The sequence below is a fragment of the Hippocampus comes genome, unplaced genomic scaffold (assembly GCF_001891065.2).
Source record: "Hippocampus comes isolate QL1 unplaced genomic scaffold, H_comes_QL1_v1.1 scaffold443, whole genome shotgun sequence".
NCBI classification, from domain to species: domain Eukaryota; kingdom Metazoa; phylum Chordata; class Actinopteri; order Syngnathiformes; family Syngnathidae; genus Hippocampus; species Hippocampus comes.
In genome coordinates this window covers 243,009-258,139 of record NW_017805111.1, presented here as the reverse complement: position 1 = coordinate 258,139, position 15,131 = coordinate 243,009, and the positions used below count along the sequence as shown (strand labels likewise).

General features: G+C 43.4%; 1 protein-coding gene across 3 annotated transcripts in view; it reads left to right on the top strand.

Annotated features, from left to right (window-relative positions):
* kif26ab (kinesin family member 26Ab) overlaps positions 1 to 15,131 on the top strand; it is a 77,711-nt gene that overhangs the window by 18,620 nt on the left and 43,960 nt on the right. For 2 of the 3 annotated variants that reach the window (XM_019865439.1, XM_019865440.1), the window contains exon 3: positions 13,293 to 13,769. In XM_019865439.1, the coding sequence (XP_019720998.1) occupies positions 13,293 to 13,769 (477 nt within the window). Of the gene's footprint in view, positions 1 to 8,415; positions 8,574 to 13,292; positions 13,770 to 15,131 lie in introns of those variants that run through there. The other variant, XM_019865441.1, reaches the window with a different exon arrangement.

Here is a 15,131-nt window from a genome sequence, read left to right as displayed (position 1 = left end):
TTTTCCTGTGTGCCGAGTCATTTCTTTAACTTTGTCCGAGAAAATCTCTGACATTATCATAAATGTATTATTATTATTATTATTTATTAAACACACACGGAACTGATTGTGGGCACATTCCGGACTCAAAGTCTGCTAGCGTTGCAGCTCAAGCAGTTTTAACTGCTGATGGCGGAGCAGGTAAAAGGCCAAAGGCCTGCTTTATGTGGCTAAATGAGAAGGCACGGGATGAGGCGGCGCGCAAATAGCTCATTAGGGAGTTGGCTAATTATTGACAGGTAAAAAAAAAAAGATAACCGGCTCCCTCTCTGCCCTGAGTCACAGTTCACTCTGTTCAACTCAAGAGTTGTGGAATTCCAGGAGTCAGACAACAGAGCTACTTTTAGCTATTTTATGAAGACTCAAAAAAGAGCAAGCTACTTGCACATGAATGCTATTATCTGATTGGCCTGAGTGTTTGTATTTTCCCAACAATATATGCGGAATTGTGTGTACACTGACTTAGAGGCAACATGTCGGGAATGAGGAAAAGCAATAACGGACATGTAAACATCAACTTGAGCACAAAACGAGAAGCTTCCGATATGACGTGTGCCCTCGACTGGGAGGAGAGGGTTCATTTGTCTTTTCTTGGCAATTGGCAGTTCTTCAGGTGATGTTCCAGTGCTCAGGCGGGAGGCCACTCTGATGCTGACCTCTATGAGTCGCACAATTAGTTACCCTTTGACTTCTCAGTCTGACAATCGAGCAAGAAGCACGGACGGAGGCATGCTTGTGCATCCCCAAGCTTGCTTTACATAAACGTGTGTGTGTGTGTGTGTGTGTGTGTGTGTGTGTGTGTGTGTGTGTGTGTGTGTGTCTGCGCACGCACAACACGTGGCGTGTGATTCAATCTCACATGATGTCATAGCACTGAAAAGAAAACAACAAAGGTGGAGTTATGACTCAAGATTTACCGCTCTATTTTGATCATAGTTTATGTAAACATGGTCATCTACCCAGAAAATGTCAGCTGGTCTTGATTGCTCTTTCAAAGTAGAAACCATGACTCCTCGGGGTTATTTGTCCACTTGTGCGTCTCTTGGTTTGCGATTCAAGCTATTATAGAGCAGCTGGAATGTTTTCAACCACGTTGGTGTCCCCGACATGAGAGAAACGGTTTGGTTAACCTTGGTGAAACATTTGGAATCGAAATGTGTTGGCAGGATGCTATTGTTCCTGTAAGACAGAAACATGCATGTGGAAAAAGATTGATAAGCCATGCGTTTTGATGCTGAAAGACAATTTCTGATTCGCTAAGTGGATTAGTGCCCGCTATTCTCCACCATGATAGTTCCACCCACTTCCTTATCTCAAGTTGCCATTGAATGTGTCTAGACGATCTCAATAAGCAAGAAAGAAAATCTAGTTAGCATTATCTCAATGTGTTTTTTTTCTATCTCTTCTAGTCTCACAGGGGTGTCATTTTTAAAAACAGACAACAGTTTGCATTACGCTGCCCCGCCCCCCGGCTGAAAGCCTTGGACCAGAGCCTAAATATCTATTATTAGCGAAAATTGCGTTCACTAAGAAATCAATGACACGGTAATCTCCGACATGGGCATCTTTCATGATGAATTAATATTCCCGGTACCTTGCACCAGATTAATTTTGCCTATGCAAACTCTGCTGTTCCATTGTCCTGGTGGACAGGCAAGCGGCTTTGTCGCATACAAAGCATGTCACTCTGTGAGATAATGACTGCTAGAGACATGCTTGCGCAGCTCACCTTGGCATAGAGCCAGCCGAGTAAACCTCTTTTTTTTTGCCTCATTCCAAATGATTTCATGTCAGCGGTACCAAATTTATCATAATAGTGGATTACAATTGAGGTTACAATTCTGGCCTTCCCTGTTTCTTGCTTCCAGCAATGGTTTAATTTTTCCTTTTCTGTTCCTCGGTGGCTCTTCTGTGAGTTACGCTTGTATTTATGTAGTGTAAAGTATTTTCTACATCTTAGTGTCATCTTTTGTCATCTCTTGGACATCATACTTTGCACGCAGGTCTACATGTAGTTTGACAATGAGCAGTCATGACACGGTAGAATGCAATGTGGCAGCTCAACGAAGTGGAACGTTTAGGTTGAAGATTTTGGGAGACTTTAACGTTGGAAATGCAAGAAAATTCATACTGTACCCAGATGAACTGAAACGCTTGTTGGAAGGTTAAGAACTCAACCACTTATCGCAAGTAAGTGCAGGGTTCCAAATTATAATCTGCCAGTTTGACAGTAACCACTTGCTCATTATGACTCATTATATATCTTCCCTTCACAATATCTACAAAGTCAATCTACAGAGTCAATCGTTCTATTTTATGAAATTGGGGAGTCTGCGTCAGTAACAGACATTTTGGAACACTTTTCTACATGGCTGCTTGCCAGCATTCCCGCTAGAGTGAATAGTTATTGAAGGATACTCAACATTTCACCTTGTCATCACTTTTTTTCTACTCTGTTGTCATGACTGCGGCTATGCGGTGTGTCTTTTATGCCTGCGTTGGGTGAAATGTCAAATGAGAACAATAAGCACTCCCCACAATTGAAAGATTCAAATTTATGTTTCTCAGCAGCTTGAAACGTTCGTCTCAAACTGACAAATTCTTAATTACGTTGTTCATGTCTCAGCAGACTTATTCTATCAAGACGTGAAGAATGTCGCTAGGGAGGCAGTACATATATTTGCAGCATAACGGAGAACGTTTGCATACTCTGAAATGATTAATCGCATGCACGACTTCTTTAGGAATGTGTTTGTCTTAAATGTTACGCCTAGACATGGCTGAGGGAGCCTGCAGTGGAGATTCATTGCATTAGTGGCAGTTTGTTTTCTCTCTGAGTAAGCTGTAGAAAAGTGTGAGTGATCTGCCTCTCAGTCAGAACAACTCCACTCCAAAAGAAACTCCATCTCTCGTTCTCTTTCTCGCTCTCTCTCTCTCTGGTATGACAGTTGAGACAGAGGAGAGGCAGGTGGCTGTCATCACTAGAAAGGGGTCTTCAAGCGCCGGTTTAGAAGAAACTCTTGAGTTTGGTTTTTGTACTTTGCTGTTGAGTGTTTTAAAGTGGGCTCGTCTGTTCAAGTAGGACTTTTGACAAGCTTCGGTGGAAGGTTTAGAATACAGAATCTTGGTTTACCTTGGAAACTGCCTCCGAGGATTTTCCACTTCCATGGAAAATATAGCTTCTATTTGATTGTTGATGTGAAAAAGGAGTCAGATGAATGGCTGCTGTGTTTTTGCAAAGATGTTTTCAATTATGTTGCCCATTTTAGCAGGCCTCCCATCTCCCTGTTTGTCCTCACTTCTACCTGAAGAAGTAGTGCAGGCAGAATGATTCTGCTCTCCATTAGTATGTGTGGTGGATGTCATCGTATTTCATTCAAAAATGCAGTGTGCATCGAACCTCACAATCGTTGTTGAAATGAATTCAATGAATGCATTGTTATTATTATTCTTATTATTATTTAATTAATACATCTTTATTTCTGAAAGCACACTCCTGACCGTGGCACAGCTGGCGCATGTGTGTGTGTGTGTTTGCGTGTGTGTGTGTGTGTGTGTGGGGGGGGGGGTTCTTGGGGTGAACCACACACAGATGCACAATAGCATATGCAATAGCAATCGCACTTCACAGTGGCCAACTTTACATCATCCGCAAGTGGAAGTCTTGCAATTCCTTAGAACACACTTTGCATCTCCTGCATTGACTTAAATGAGCAAGTCGATTACGCTTCTGCCATATTCTGCTGGTGGCGCACCTCACCTCAGCTGAATTTAAAGGGAATGAGAGGAAGCACTTCGATTGGCCGGGAATCAAGTCGGCTGTGTTGACTACCACATCGCTGCAAATGCCTATTTTCAACCGTGCCCGTCTGTGAAAATACCAAAGGAAAGGAAACTCCACCCATGCACACTAGAATTGCGCTGGGCGCGAAAATAAGGGCCGCCGGTGTCTGTTTCTCCAGCTTGCCTGTTGCATCTTTCATTAGCTATATTTTCCCATCTTGATTTGTTTTCACAGCTCACTCTGGTAGGGGAGACTAACGCACCGTGAGAGACGTCACAGAGGCAAAAATACAAACACAATGCAGTGTGTGAGAATGGCATTGTCAATATTAATACTGTGTACTTTTTTTAACTCATGCAAACAATTTAATTTGGGGTAGTTTTTGCAAGTCATCAGTGAATTGCACGCCGAAGCAGATGTCATTTAAGTGGCGAGTCCTCTCAGTACTATTACCCTTTTTAAAGTCGATGAAAGAGACAGTAAATCTTGCCTCAGCCCTGCCGAGAGAGGTCGGACAAGGGGACGTGAGGGAGAATGGAAGTCTGTCCAAACAATGTGGAAGGGGCTTGTTTTCTTTATGTGCGTGAGTGAACAGGAAAGCGTAATTAACTGGCCAAGTGGCGAAAGGCTGGAGTGATGGATGGGTGCGGTGTAGAAAGACAGCCACAACGGGGGACAATACACTCTCATGCACGAAGGATTCGTCCTGTCAATTTTTTTTTTCATGGAATGACAGTTTTACAGTAAAATCAGCTACAAGCAACCCCCCCCCCCACACACACCTCCCCCCTGCTGATGGATGTGTTGGCCACATGGTCATATGAAGTCCTGATTGCAATCAAGAGCTTTATTTTTTTATTCTGCAACTCAAAAGCTACACAATTTTGTCTGTTGAAGATGCCGCTGTGATGCGGTGGACAGCAGAGACGGGATTAAAACCATTATTACAAAAGCAAGTGTTACATTTATCTTCTGATATATCAACTCCAAACAACTCCTTATCGCTACGATACAATATAATATAGTAAGGGTGGACCTGTTTTTGATAACCGTTAAAACTGATCGGTTCAACCATATTGGTTCGATACATGTTATTCCGTCAGTACGTTCAGGTAACTCTTCCCCAACTCATGAGCGCTAACCCAGGATGGTGGCATCCGTGGTTACGGTGTTTTTATTCTGCAACTCAAAAGCTACACAATTTTGTGTGTTGAAGACGCCGCTGTGTTGCGGTGGACAGCAGAGACAGGATAAAACCATTATTACAAAAGCAAGTGTTACATTTTTCTTCTGATATATCAACTCCAAACAACTCCTTATCGCTACGATACAATATAATATAGTAAGGGTGGACCTGTTTTTGATAACCGTTAAAACTGATCGGTTCAACCATATTGGTTCGATACATGTTATTCCGTCAGTACTTTCAGGCAACTCTTCCCCACCTCATGAGCGCTCACCCAGGATGGTGGCATCCATGGTTACGGTTGTGTCCATTGTTACGACAGTCATGACGGTACGGCATATCCTTCCAATGACACGGCAGCCAATTATATTTCTGTGGAGCGGATTTGGGTGGAGCGAAAATCCCTTCAAATTAAAAATGAACTTAAAGCACATCTGGCTCCTTTCAGTTGAAATCCAGTGTAGTGCTGTATAGAGTAAAAAAAGATGACAATTGTGTGTGTGTGTGTGTGTGTGTGTGTGTGTGTTCAAGTCCCGTGAATGACAAGATGAAGTGAATGTACTTCATGCATGAGCTGAGCTCATTCACACATATTTCTCATTTATTTTTATTGATTTATCAGGTCGAGAGTAATACTGTATACACATAGTCATGACTCTGTCCATATCAAATATGAATTGTGATACATCTTAGTATTTTGCGTAAGAAAAAACATCATGGTAAACAATCCATCCATCCCGCCATTTTCTAATCGGCTTATCCTCACAAGGGTCTTGCTGGAGCCTATCCCAACTGTCTTTGGGCAGTAGGCGGGAGACACCCTGAACGGGTTGCCAGTCAATCGCAGGGCACACAGAGACGAACAACCATCCACGCTCACAGTCACACCCACGCACAATTTAGAGTGATCCATTAACCTGCCACGCATGTTTTTGGAATGTGGGAGGAAACGGGAGTACCCGGAGGAAAAAGCACACAGACAGACATGGGGAGAACGTGCAAACTCCACCCAGGAAGGCCGGAGCCGGAATTGAACCTTGCACCGCTGCACTGGGAGGCAGATGTGCTCACCAGTTGACCGTCCCGCCCTTCATGGTAAACCACTAGACAAAAATCACAAAAATGAATCCTGAAATAATGATCTTGTCTTAGTTTAATCACTTACTCGGTCTCTTACGCAGTGTGAAATTTAGACTTGTATAGTTGACCACAGAGCTGATAGTGTGTGTGTGTGTGTGTGTGTGTGTGTGTTCAAGTCCCGTGAATGACAAGATGAAGTGAATGTACTTCATGCATGAGCTGAGCTCATTCACACATATTTCTCATTTATTTTTATTGATTTATCAGGTCGAGAGTAATACTGTATACACATAGTCATTACTCTGTCCATATCAAATATGAATTATGATACATCTTAGTATTTTGCGTAAGAAAAAACATCATGGTAAACAATCCATCCATCCCGCCATTTTCTAATCGGCTTATCCTCACAAGGGTCTTGCTGGAGCCTATCCCAACTGTCTTTGGGCAGTAGGCGGGAGACACCCTGAACGGGTTGCCAGTCCCAGAGGTTTTCGTTTTCCAAAGCAGTTCACATTAGATATCGATAAATATAAAAAACTAGATACATTTCCTGATTCAGGCCTCCTTTCTTTTCTCCGACCTGTCATTGTAACTGTTCACTTCATGTATGCTGCTCTGAAAGCGCCCCAAAAAATCAATTTCCGCGTTGAGACAAGTCAGCGAGCAACGATGTTGGTTGACCAAGCCTCATATAGTTCCGTTTTTCTTCAAAAAGTGCACCTTGAAAATTATTTTTTGTAATATTGGTGCCTGAGCTGGGTTTGACCCTTGCACCGCTGGACTGTTGGGCAGATTTGCTCACCAGTTGACCGTCCCGCCCTTCATGGTAAACCACGAGACAAAAATCACAAAAATGAATACTGAAGTAATGATCTTGTCTTCGTTTAGTCACTTACTCAGTCTCTTACGCAGTGTGAAATTTAGGCTTGCATAGTTGACCACAGAGCTGATATATTTGTAGGGAACCGTGACTTATTCTGTTGTATGAATGGCAAGTGAAGAGAAGTCATTTGTTATGTTTCCTGCCACTATATGCAACTCCCATAGATAAGAAAAATAACAATAGTAATTGAAATAATAATACAATAGTAATTACATTACGAATTTAAAATAATGCTGTGAAGACAATCGATTGAGAGTCAACACACACCGAACAGAATTGAAAACCCTGAACACAAAAACGAGAACTGGACTGAAAACAGTGAGCACAAAAACAAGAACCGAACCGAACCATAGATTTTGTATACCACCCAGAGGTTTTCGTATTCCAAAGCAGTTCACATTAGATATCGATAAATATAAAAAACTAGATACATTTCCTGATTCAGGCCTCCTTTCTTTTCTCCGACCTGTCATTGTAACTGTTCACTTCATGTATGCTGCTCTGAAAGTGCCCCAAAAAATCAATTTCCGCGTTGAGACAAGTCAGCGAGCAACGATGTTGGTTGACCAAGCCTCATATAGTTCCGTTTGTCTTCAAAAAGTGCACCTTGAAAATTAGTTTTGGAAATATTGTTCTGCATTGTCCTCCCCTGTTCATTAATCTTTAATGTGCCAAAAAAAAAAAAAAGAAAAGAAAAAAACTGAGATTTGTTTGTGTGGTCAATATCAGCACTCAGGATTCTGAAGGTGTTGGGCAAGTAACAATTACATGACAACACATTAAAGCTAAAAACTGATTTGATTAAAAAAAAAAAAAAAAGTAAGCTGTGAATATCGGTCCGTGCTTCTGAGAGTGTTTGGTCTAGCAGAGAAGGCTTTGAAGGCACTCACTATTCTGCAACCTGATCTGTCACACATGCTCCGACAGAGATAACATAGACGTAAGCTGAATGTTGCAGTTGAAGTGATGCCTCGTCAACATTTGATGCTATCTCACTGACATCTATGACACTTTGTGAAGGCGGAAACTGCGCAAGAAAAGTTTGAAAGTTTCTTCGTAATTTAGATTTTTTTTTTCCTTGATCCTTGACGGAATATCCTACATAGGCACAGCAAGTTACAAAATCAGCGTCGCATATAAGCAAATGCATATGTTAAATGGCATTTTCCATGCTTTTAATTAATAATAATTTACAGCAAGTGCGCAAATGGATGAGAAGTGTGTTCATCATGAATCCCGTGCTGTTGTTTAGTCCGTTTTATAACAGATATGTGTTATCTTATCCAGTACTAAGTGAGACGCCAACATGTGTTTGAAGTGATTTGCAGAGCCGCGCAGCTTTGTGTTCCACTGAAGGCGTTCCCACAGTTGGCAGAGTAGCACACGAGTGTGACATCCTGAGTCATTGTGTTGCGTGGCTCCAAGCAGGCAGTGGTTAAATTTAATGGTGTGTATCCCACAGAACTGCTGTGCCACTAAAAGCTTCACCTGATATCTAATCAAAGTCAGTCCTTGCGGGCCTTCCAGCCCGCCGCTTTCCTGGAGGGGATTCTGAGCAGAGTCGTCTGTTTTGGAGAGCAGGTCAGAGAGGCGCTGCGGTGAGTTGAGGAGGGCAAAAGGGGGTGGGAGCAGAGAGGGATTACACCGCTGGATGTGTTTCTTTTATCCTGGGGATGTAATCTGCCCGAATGCTTTGTGGCCACTTGGGGCTTGATTGGCAGCTGTGATCGCCCTTCTCCCATTTGGCTGTTCAGGGGAGCCAAGCTACCTGTGGGAACGCCGATCAGCTGGATCCTCTCATCCTCAGCCAAGGACCTGGACTGGGGCCCCTGCAGATTTATTGGGGGTCAATTCCTTTTGAGTCTTATGGACTCGGTGTGTGTTGAGGGTCAACAAAGTCTAAGGCCGAGTAAACAAAGATGGCTCAAGTCTTGTCCTTTTGGGGGATCAGAAAACACCAAAACAAGATGGGAGCACTGTGGGGTCTTGATGTTAATTATACGCTCAGTCATTGTGCTGGTGTGAATATAAACTTTGATAAGGAGAGTCTCGGTCATACAAATACCGTATTTTCCGGACTATAAGTCACAGTTTTTTTCATAGTTTGGCCAGGGGTGCGGCTTATATTCTGGAGCGACTTATGTGTGAAATTATTAACACATGATTAGTTATTTCACGTTATTTTCACATTAAACCACAAGAGGGCGCTCTCGTCCTGTGTTGATAAATTGACGATGAATCTGACGTAAGCGACGAAGAAGAGGAAGCGGCGCATCGTCTACCTCCCGAATAGGGGGAGTTGTTTAAAAGTGATACCGAGGATGAAGATTTCATTGGATTTAGCGATTTGGAGTAAAACTGATAGTTTGGGAAACTTGTTAGCATGTTCTTTATGCTAGAGTTATCTGAATAACTCTTAATATGTTGTGTCGTTACTGACATTACCAGGCATGTCAGTCATGTAACGTTAGTATACCGTACACTTATTCAGCCTGTTGTTCTCTATTTTATTTTTATTTTAAATTGCCTTTCAAGATGACATGTATGTTTTTGGTGTTGGATTTTATCAACTAAATTTCCCCCAAAAATGCGACTTATACTCCAGGGCGACTTATATATGTTACGACGTATAATCCGAAAAATACGGTCATCATTTAAATGAACCTGGAAATGTACTGTAAAGACTGAGTTAAAGTCATCTTTTAATAGACAAAGTAGTCTGTTTTTCAATTTACTATAGTTTTGCTGAATCAGAGAGGTGGTACTGCATATAGACTTGTTTACTAATTCTGGCTGAAGCTATATGTGGACTGAGAAAATGAATCATGCACCAGGCAGGACTTCGAACATCTTTAAGGTGTGCTATTTCAGTTCCATTTTTTGTATATGTTAGCGATGCATATTGGCACAATTTGTCCTCATTTCTTTGGCTGCCACGATGGGCAGTGGAGGGAAATGGCCTCAACTGGAATATTTTTTCACAGAGCGGTTTTAGCCTCAATGAAGCGTGCCCTTCAACGAGTGAGGGAAATCGTTGTGACCTTCTTGTGAGCGAAGTCAACCCCACATCAGACCATTTGAAATGAATCGACACATTTCCACTTTATTTCTGCTTCAAGAAAAGATGCACTTATTCGGTGGAGTAATTGATGTGATTTTTATGAAGTCTATTCGCTTGTCCTAACATTCATAAAAGGCTGAGCTTGTTTCCATCAGCCTGTGGGAATGCAATGCGTATAATGACACCACATCAACCCTGCAGACCCATCCAGTTATATGCTCTGCCCCTGTTTGCATCAAAGACAGTGACAAACTTGGGTCTCTCAGGGCTGTGCAGTGCTTATTTCACAGAGGCAGGTTTGCCTTTCCCCCACAGCGTTCGACCAACCTCCTTTCCATAATAAGGCCACGGCATCTGACTACATTTGTCCCCAGAGTTTAATAAAGATCAATGCTGACAGGCAGTAAACCAACATAACCGCCCACAAGCCTCCAGGCAAATGGCCACAACCCTGGCCTACCTCCTCTGCCCGCCTTTCCTCTGTCTTTCCTCTTATCTGCACCCGTGCAAGTGAGCCTGGCTTGAAAACCGATACCATCCCCCACTTGTACAGAACAATGGTTTGCGATTCAGATTCAGGACGTAGCGCCACGCCTCCTCGTCAACAGGAATGCGTTGAACGCTCGGATTGCACTGGTGCCTCGCATTACGTTCTTCTCCAAAGACGTCATCCTCTTCATACTCGTATACACCTGTCAATAATGCATCACACGGGTAGTTAACAAAACAGCCTTGCCGTTGGGCCAGTCCGGCATTCTCCTTAAGTTTATAGTCTCATATGCAAAGACTGTGGACCTCACTGCCTATTATGCAGATGGACAGCGCGTCCTTCAGTTTTATCATTCTCACATCATCAGCACCATCATCCTCACGTACTTGTGGCCCTGACCCTCTGTTCACTCTGCTAGGCATAAAGCTTGCGGACAGTTTTACAGGAGAAGCCTGCTCTCTAACCTCCCAAAACCTCACTGAATAGCAGATGGGCTCAGCTTTGTGTGCCTTTTTTATTAGCTCTCCTAAATCAACACTTAACAATCCATGGAGAACGGCAGGGGAATTGATTTCTTCCATCTACCGTTGCCCTGAGGTGGGTAACAGGTTTGCCGAAGGGTAAAGGAGAGTGAATGGATGGACAGAGTTAACTGGTTCTGACAGGGCTTCAATGTTCTGCCTGGGAAAGCAATGTACAGTAGTGCAGTTTTCTTTAGCTTTTATCAAGGACTTTCTCTCGAGCCTAAATCTAAAATCGAATCTAAATATAAGGCTCTACGTTTGAAGACAGCGCAGATGCGCTTTTCGTCCTGGTTCAAGCCTTGTTTAGCGTTTTTGGGAATTTGGTAGACGACTCTGCGGCATGCAATGCATTTTGCGGTACCATGGGCTTATCCTTTGACACGCTTCTGGCGCCCATGACAATTTGGTGATTGAAAGTAGGCTAAACTTTACACCCGTTGGAACCACGTCCAAGCATTTTGGTGGTTTGGCGATCACATGTGGGTGAATGTGATTGTGGTCAGGCAGACAGATCGTGAGCTCACTCGGGCATGTGTGGTGGATGTCATCATATTTCAGTCATAAAAATGACAACAGCATGCGTGCAGTGTAACTTTTGATTCATTGTAGAAATCTATTTATTGAATGCATTACATGATTACCAGCCATGGGGGTGGTGGGTGGAACGTAGTTTTCAAATACGCTCTTCAAAACGGTGATCAACCTGGCCAACTTTACATCCGCCCGTTGATGCCTGCTCACCATTCCTTGCAAATGTACTTGGGTGCTTCGACGTTCTGCATGGATTCCAGCAAATCAGTTTCTGCTTCTGCCATGTCAAGGACCGCACATCTCTTATGCACTGTTTTTAATGGTAATGAGAGGAACCGCTTCCATTGGCTTTGAAGCAAGTTGGCTGTGTTGAAGCCCACAACGGCACAAACTGCCCGTTCCTAACTGCATCAAGCTAAGTTTGTCTGTGGAAAAAAAAACAACGCTTGCTGTAGTCTGCTTTCGCACGGTAAGACCACGCCATGCGCCACTTGTACTGGGCATGAATATCGACAGTAGGATTTCACTTGATTCCATATTATATTAAATTTGTAATTGAGCTGGCCACATGCCTAGTTTGTCATTTGCAGTCAGAATTTATGTGTCTTGGTTGTGCTTGGAATCTACTCTCACCTGCTGAAGCGTAAAGCCAGTAGAAAATCATCAACCAGCAACATCATGCCAGCATGCCGTTCAGTCACAATCACAGTCATTGCTGGACTGCCTCAATTAATAATCTTAGTTCCGAGTTTGTGCTCATATTTTTAGATGTCTTTTGCTGCTCACGATACTGTAGTGCCCTTTGGGTCCAATGAATTAGGTGTCTTCTGGGTTTGATGTATTAAGTGGCATTGCATTAGGGTACTGGATTATTGTTTCCTCCTCACTCCTCCTGATCACCTCCGAGGGTCCAGAGAGCAAAGGCCTCATAAACATTTATGTTTGGGCTGTGGGCTTCTGTCTTAGGCCATGACTCCACTGAGCTAGAGCTTGATGCCCCTTTATGCCTCTTAAGAGACACTGAGTGTGTGTTTGTGTGTGTGCCTATTGTAGTGTGTTTGTTTGTATTAAAATGGATGTTCTAGTCTCTGGTCGAATTTGAATAGTTGGCTTTCAGCTTAGTGTGCCTCCAGCTTTTGGAGGTGCTTATTTTCACATTTGCTGGCTTCTCATCTGTTTTCACGCAGAGACACTTATCATATGTAAATTGTATAGCTTTGGGTGCCAGATTCACTTCAACTGTTGTTTTCCCTCAGCATTCCTCCCAAGCAGAGAGGAACACCCTAGGGAACCCTCCTGCTACTGAAATAAAAGGGCAAAACTTCACTGGACACTGCTTCCAAAAGCTGGAGAAACATGAACCACTCTCAGTTTCAAGCATTGCAAAATATATTAAAATACCCCTCGGATTTTAATGAGGCTTCTCAGTGGGATGTTGTACAAATCCACTGGAGCCTCGCTTTGTCATCTCATATGTTTTTGGATTATTTTGGCTTTGATTGGCTCCTCAGAATACACAATGAAATTCACACATGGCTGATCAACAGCCTGCTTGCATGCAGACAGAATGGCTCGGTCTGAACAAACATGGTAACAGAACAGCAAGCGGGCCACTGATACTCACGGAAAACACAAACAGCATGTTTGCACTTGGATGTTTCATGCAAAGGGTGAAGGCAAACCTATTATGCGTGTTTTCTTCATGCTACAGGACACGGGCTATGCAGCTTTTCTGTTGGAGCAGCTCCACACATCTGGGCGCAAGGAAGGTGCCGTCACCTGCTGTCAGGTGTGCTTCACGCCTCTCCATCAACTGAAGCAGGAGGCTCTGCAGACTCTCAATGCAACCGTCCTCGCCCTCGGCCCCGACATGCCGGCCCTGCCCGCGTCTTCCTTGCTCCCACGGCCCTCGAGATTTGCCGCGTCATCCTCCAGCATCCATGCAAACCAAGTGTCCAAAGGCCAAACTGCCCCACACTCAAGCCTGCCTTTGGGAGAGCAGCCTCGGGAGCCGCGCTGGTCCCAGAACCCCTCGGTCCCGTCAGGTCCCAAGACCAGTGTCCAGGTGACAGTAGCAGGAGGTCAATTCACTGGATCCCTGAGCTCCGTCACCATCCAAGCGCAACAGTACCTCGAGGGTGTTTGGAGCATCTCCAGGGTCAACAACTTCCTCCCTCAGCCTAAACCGGTATGTCTTTTTTGTGCCTTTCCCTATAAATATCACCTTCTGTATTCTGACCACATAATTACGTTTCATTTGAAAGTTGCATGCCAGTAAAACAAATTTTAATTCCTGAGTGGCAGAAACCACAAACACCATAATCTGTTAATGTAAGTCTGACCAAATAAGAGTTCCTTTGTGCTTTTGGGCCACAAGCTCATCATGTGTTGTTAAGGGAATATTTAAGCAATTTTGTACATAAAAAGTAACCATGAAATACTGAGGCTACAGCTTTTTTCTCATGAGAAACCGAGTGAATCTTGACTAAAGAACCATTTAATTGTCTGCAGGAATACCGACCTCTCATTCTTCGGTAGTCAAAGAGTCATCGTAATTTTAAGTCAGGGCTCATTAAAAACGCCTGTCTTATGACTTCCTCTTCAAGGCCATTTCAAATGTCTCCCGCACAGCATCGCCATAACTCTGAAGTCATGTTGGATAAGTGCTCAATGGGTCTTTCGTGTCAGGGAGTTCCTGTTTTGTGTTCTTGTGCGTCACGGGGGCCCTTTGGGATGTACTTTCTTTATGAGCAAGAATAATTAATCTGTATATTTTTCATTCCAACAAACCCAGCACAGAGTTGAGCTGACTGTTTTTTCTTGACGAGCAACCAACCATTTTGGTCTGATGGTTTTGACACTCAAATCAGATCCGACGGGTGCATTCTAAAAATCTATCCCGCTAGTTCAAGACATTTACCATAGATGTCTGAGTTCATGAAGAAGTGTTGGACCTCATCGTTTTCGAAGCGCGGTCGCAAAGACAGCAAGGACAAGGACTGTTCTTTGCTCAAGTATCTGCCTTTCATTAAAATGAGATCTTCCAGAATGACAAAAAGCCACAGAAGCTCTCGTGGTCCACTGCGCCTGAAGGCAAGTGCTTTAATTCACGATTCCCATTTGGTTCCTTTGGCGAGGAGGGCACGCAGTGTTGTGGAAACAAAGAAACACAGACTCAAAGTGTGTATTGTGAGTGCACAGAAATCTTTGTGTGTGTAAGCCAGTAGGGCCAGATTAGTCCCACACTGAGCCCCTTTTCGTGCTCCTCGGATGTCTTGGCATTCCCTGTTGGGAAAGAGCCCTCCTTACATGTGGAATAATTGTTGTAGTCCTTCAAATCAAAACTATTTGGGGCGCCTCTTGAATTGGCACTCCTGGCACAGTGACTCCTTAGAAGATGGCCATCTTGAAATGACAAAATTCCCTTAAAATCTAAAAAAAGGATACAAAGATGTTCCTAGAGTTAGATATATTTACACGTACACACACACACACACACACACACACACACACACACACACACACACACACACACACACACACACACACA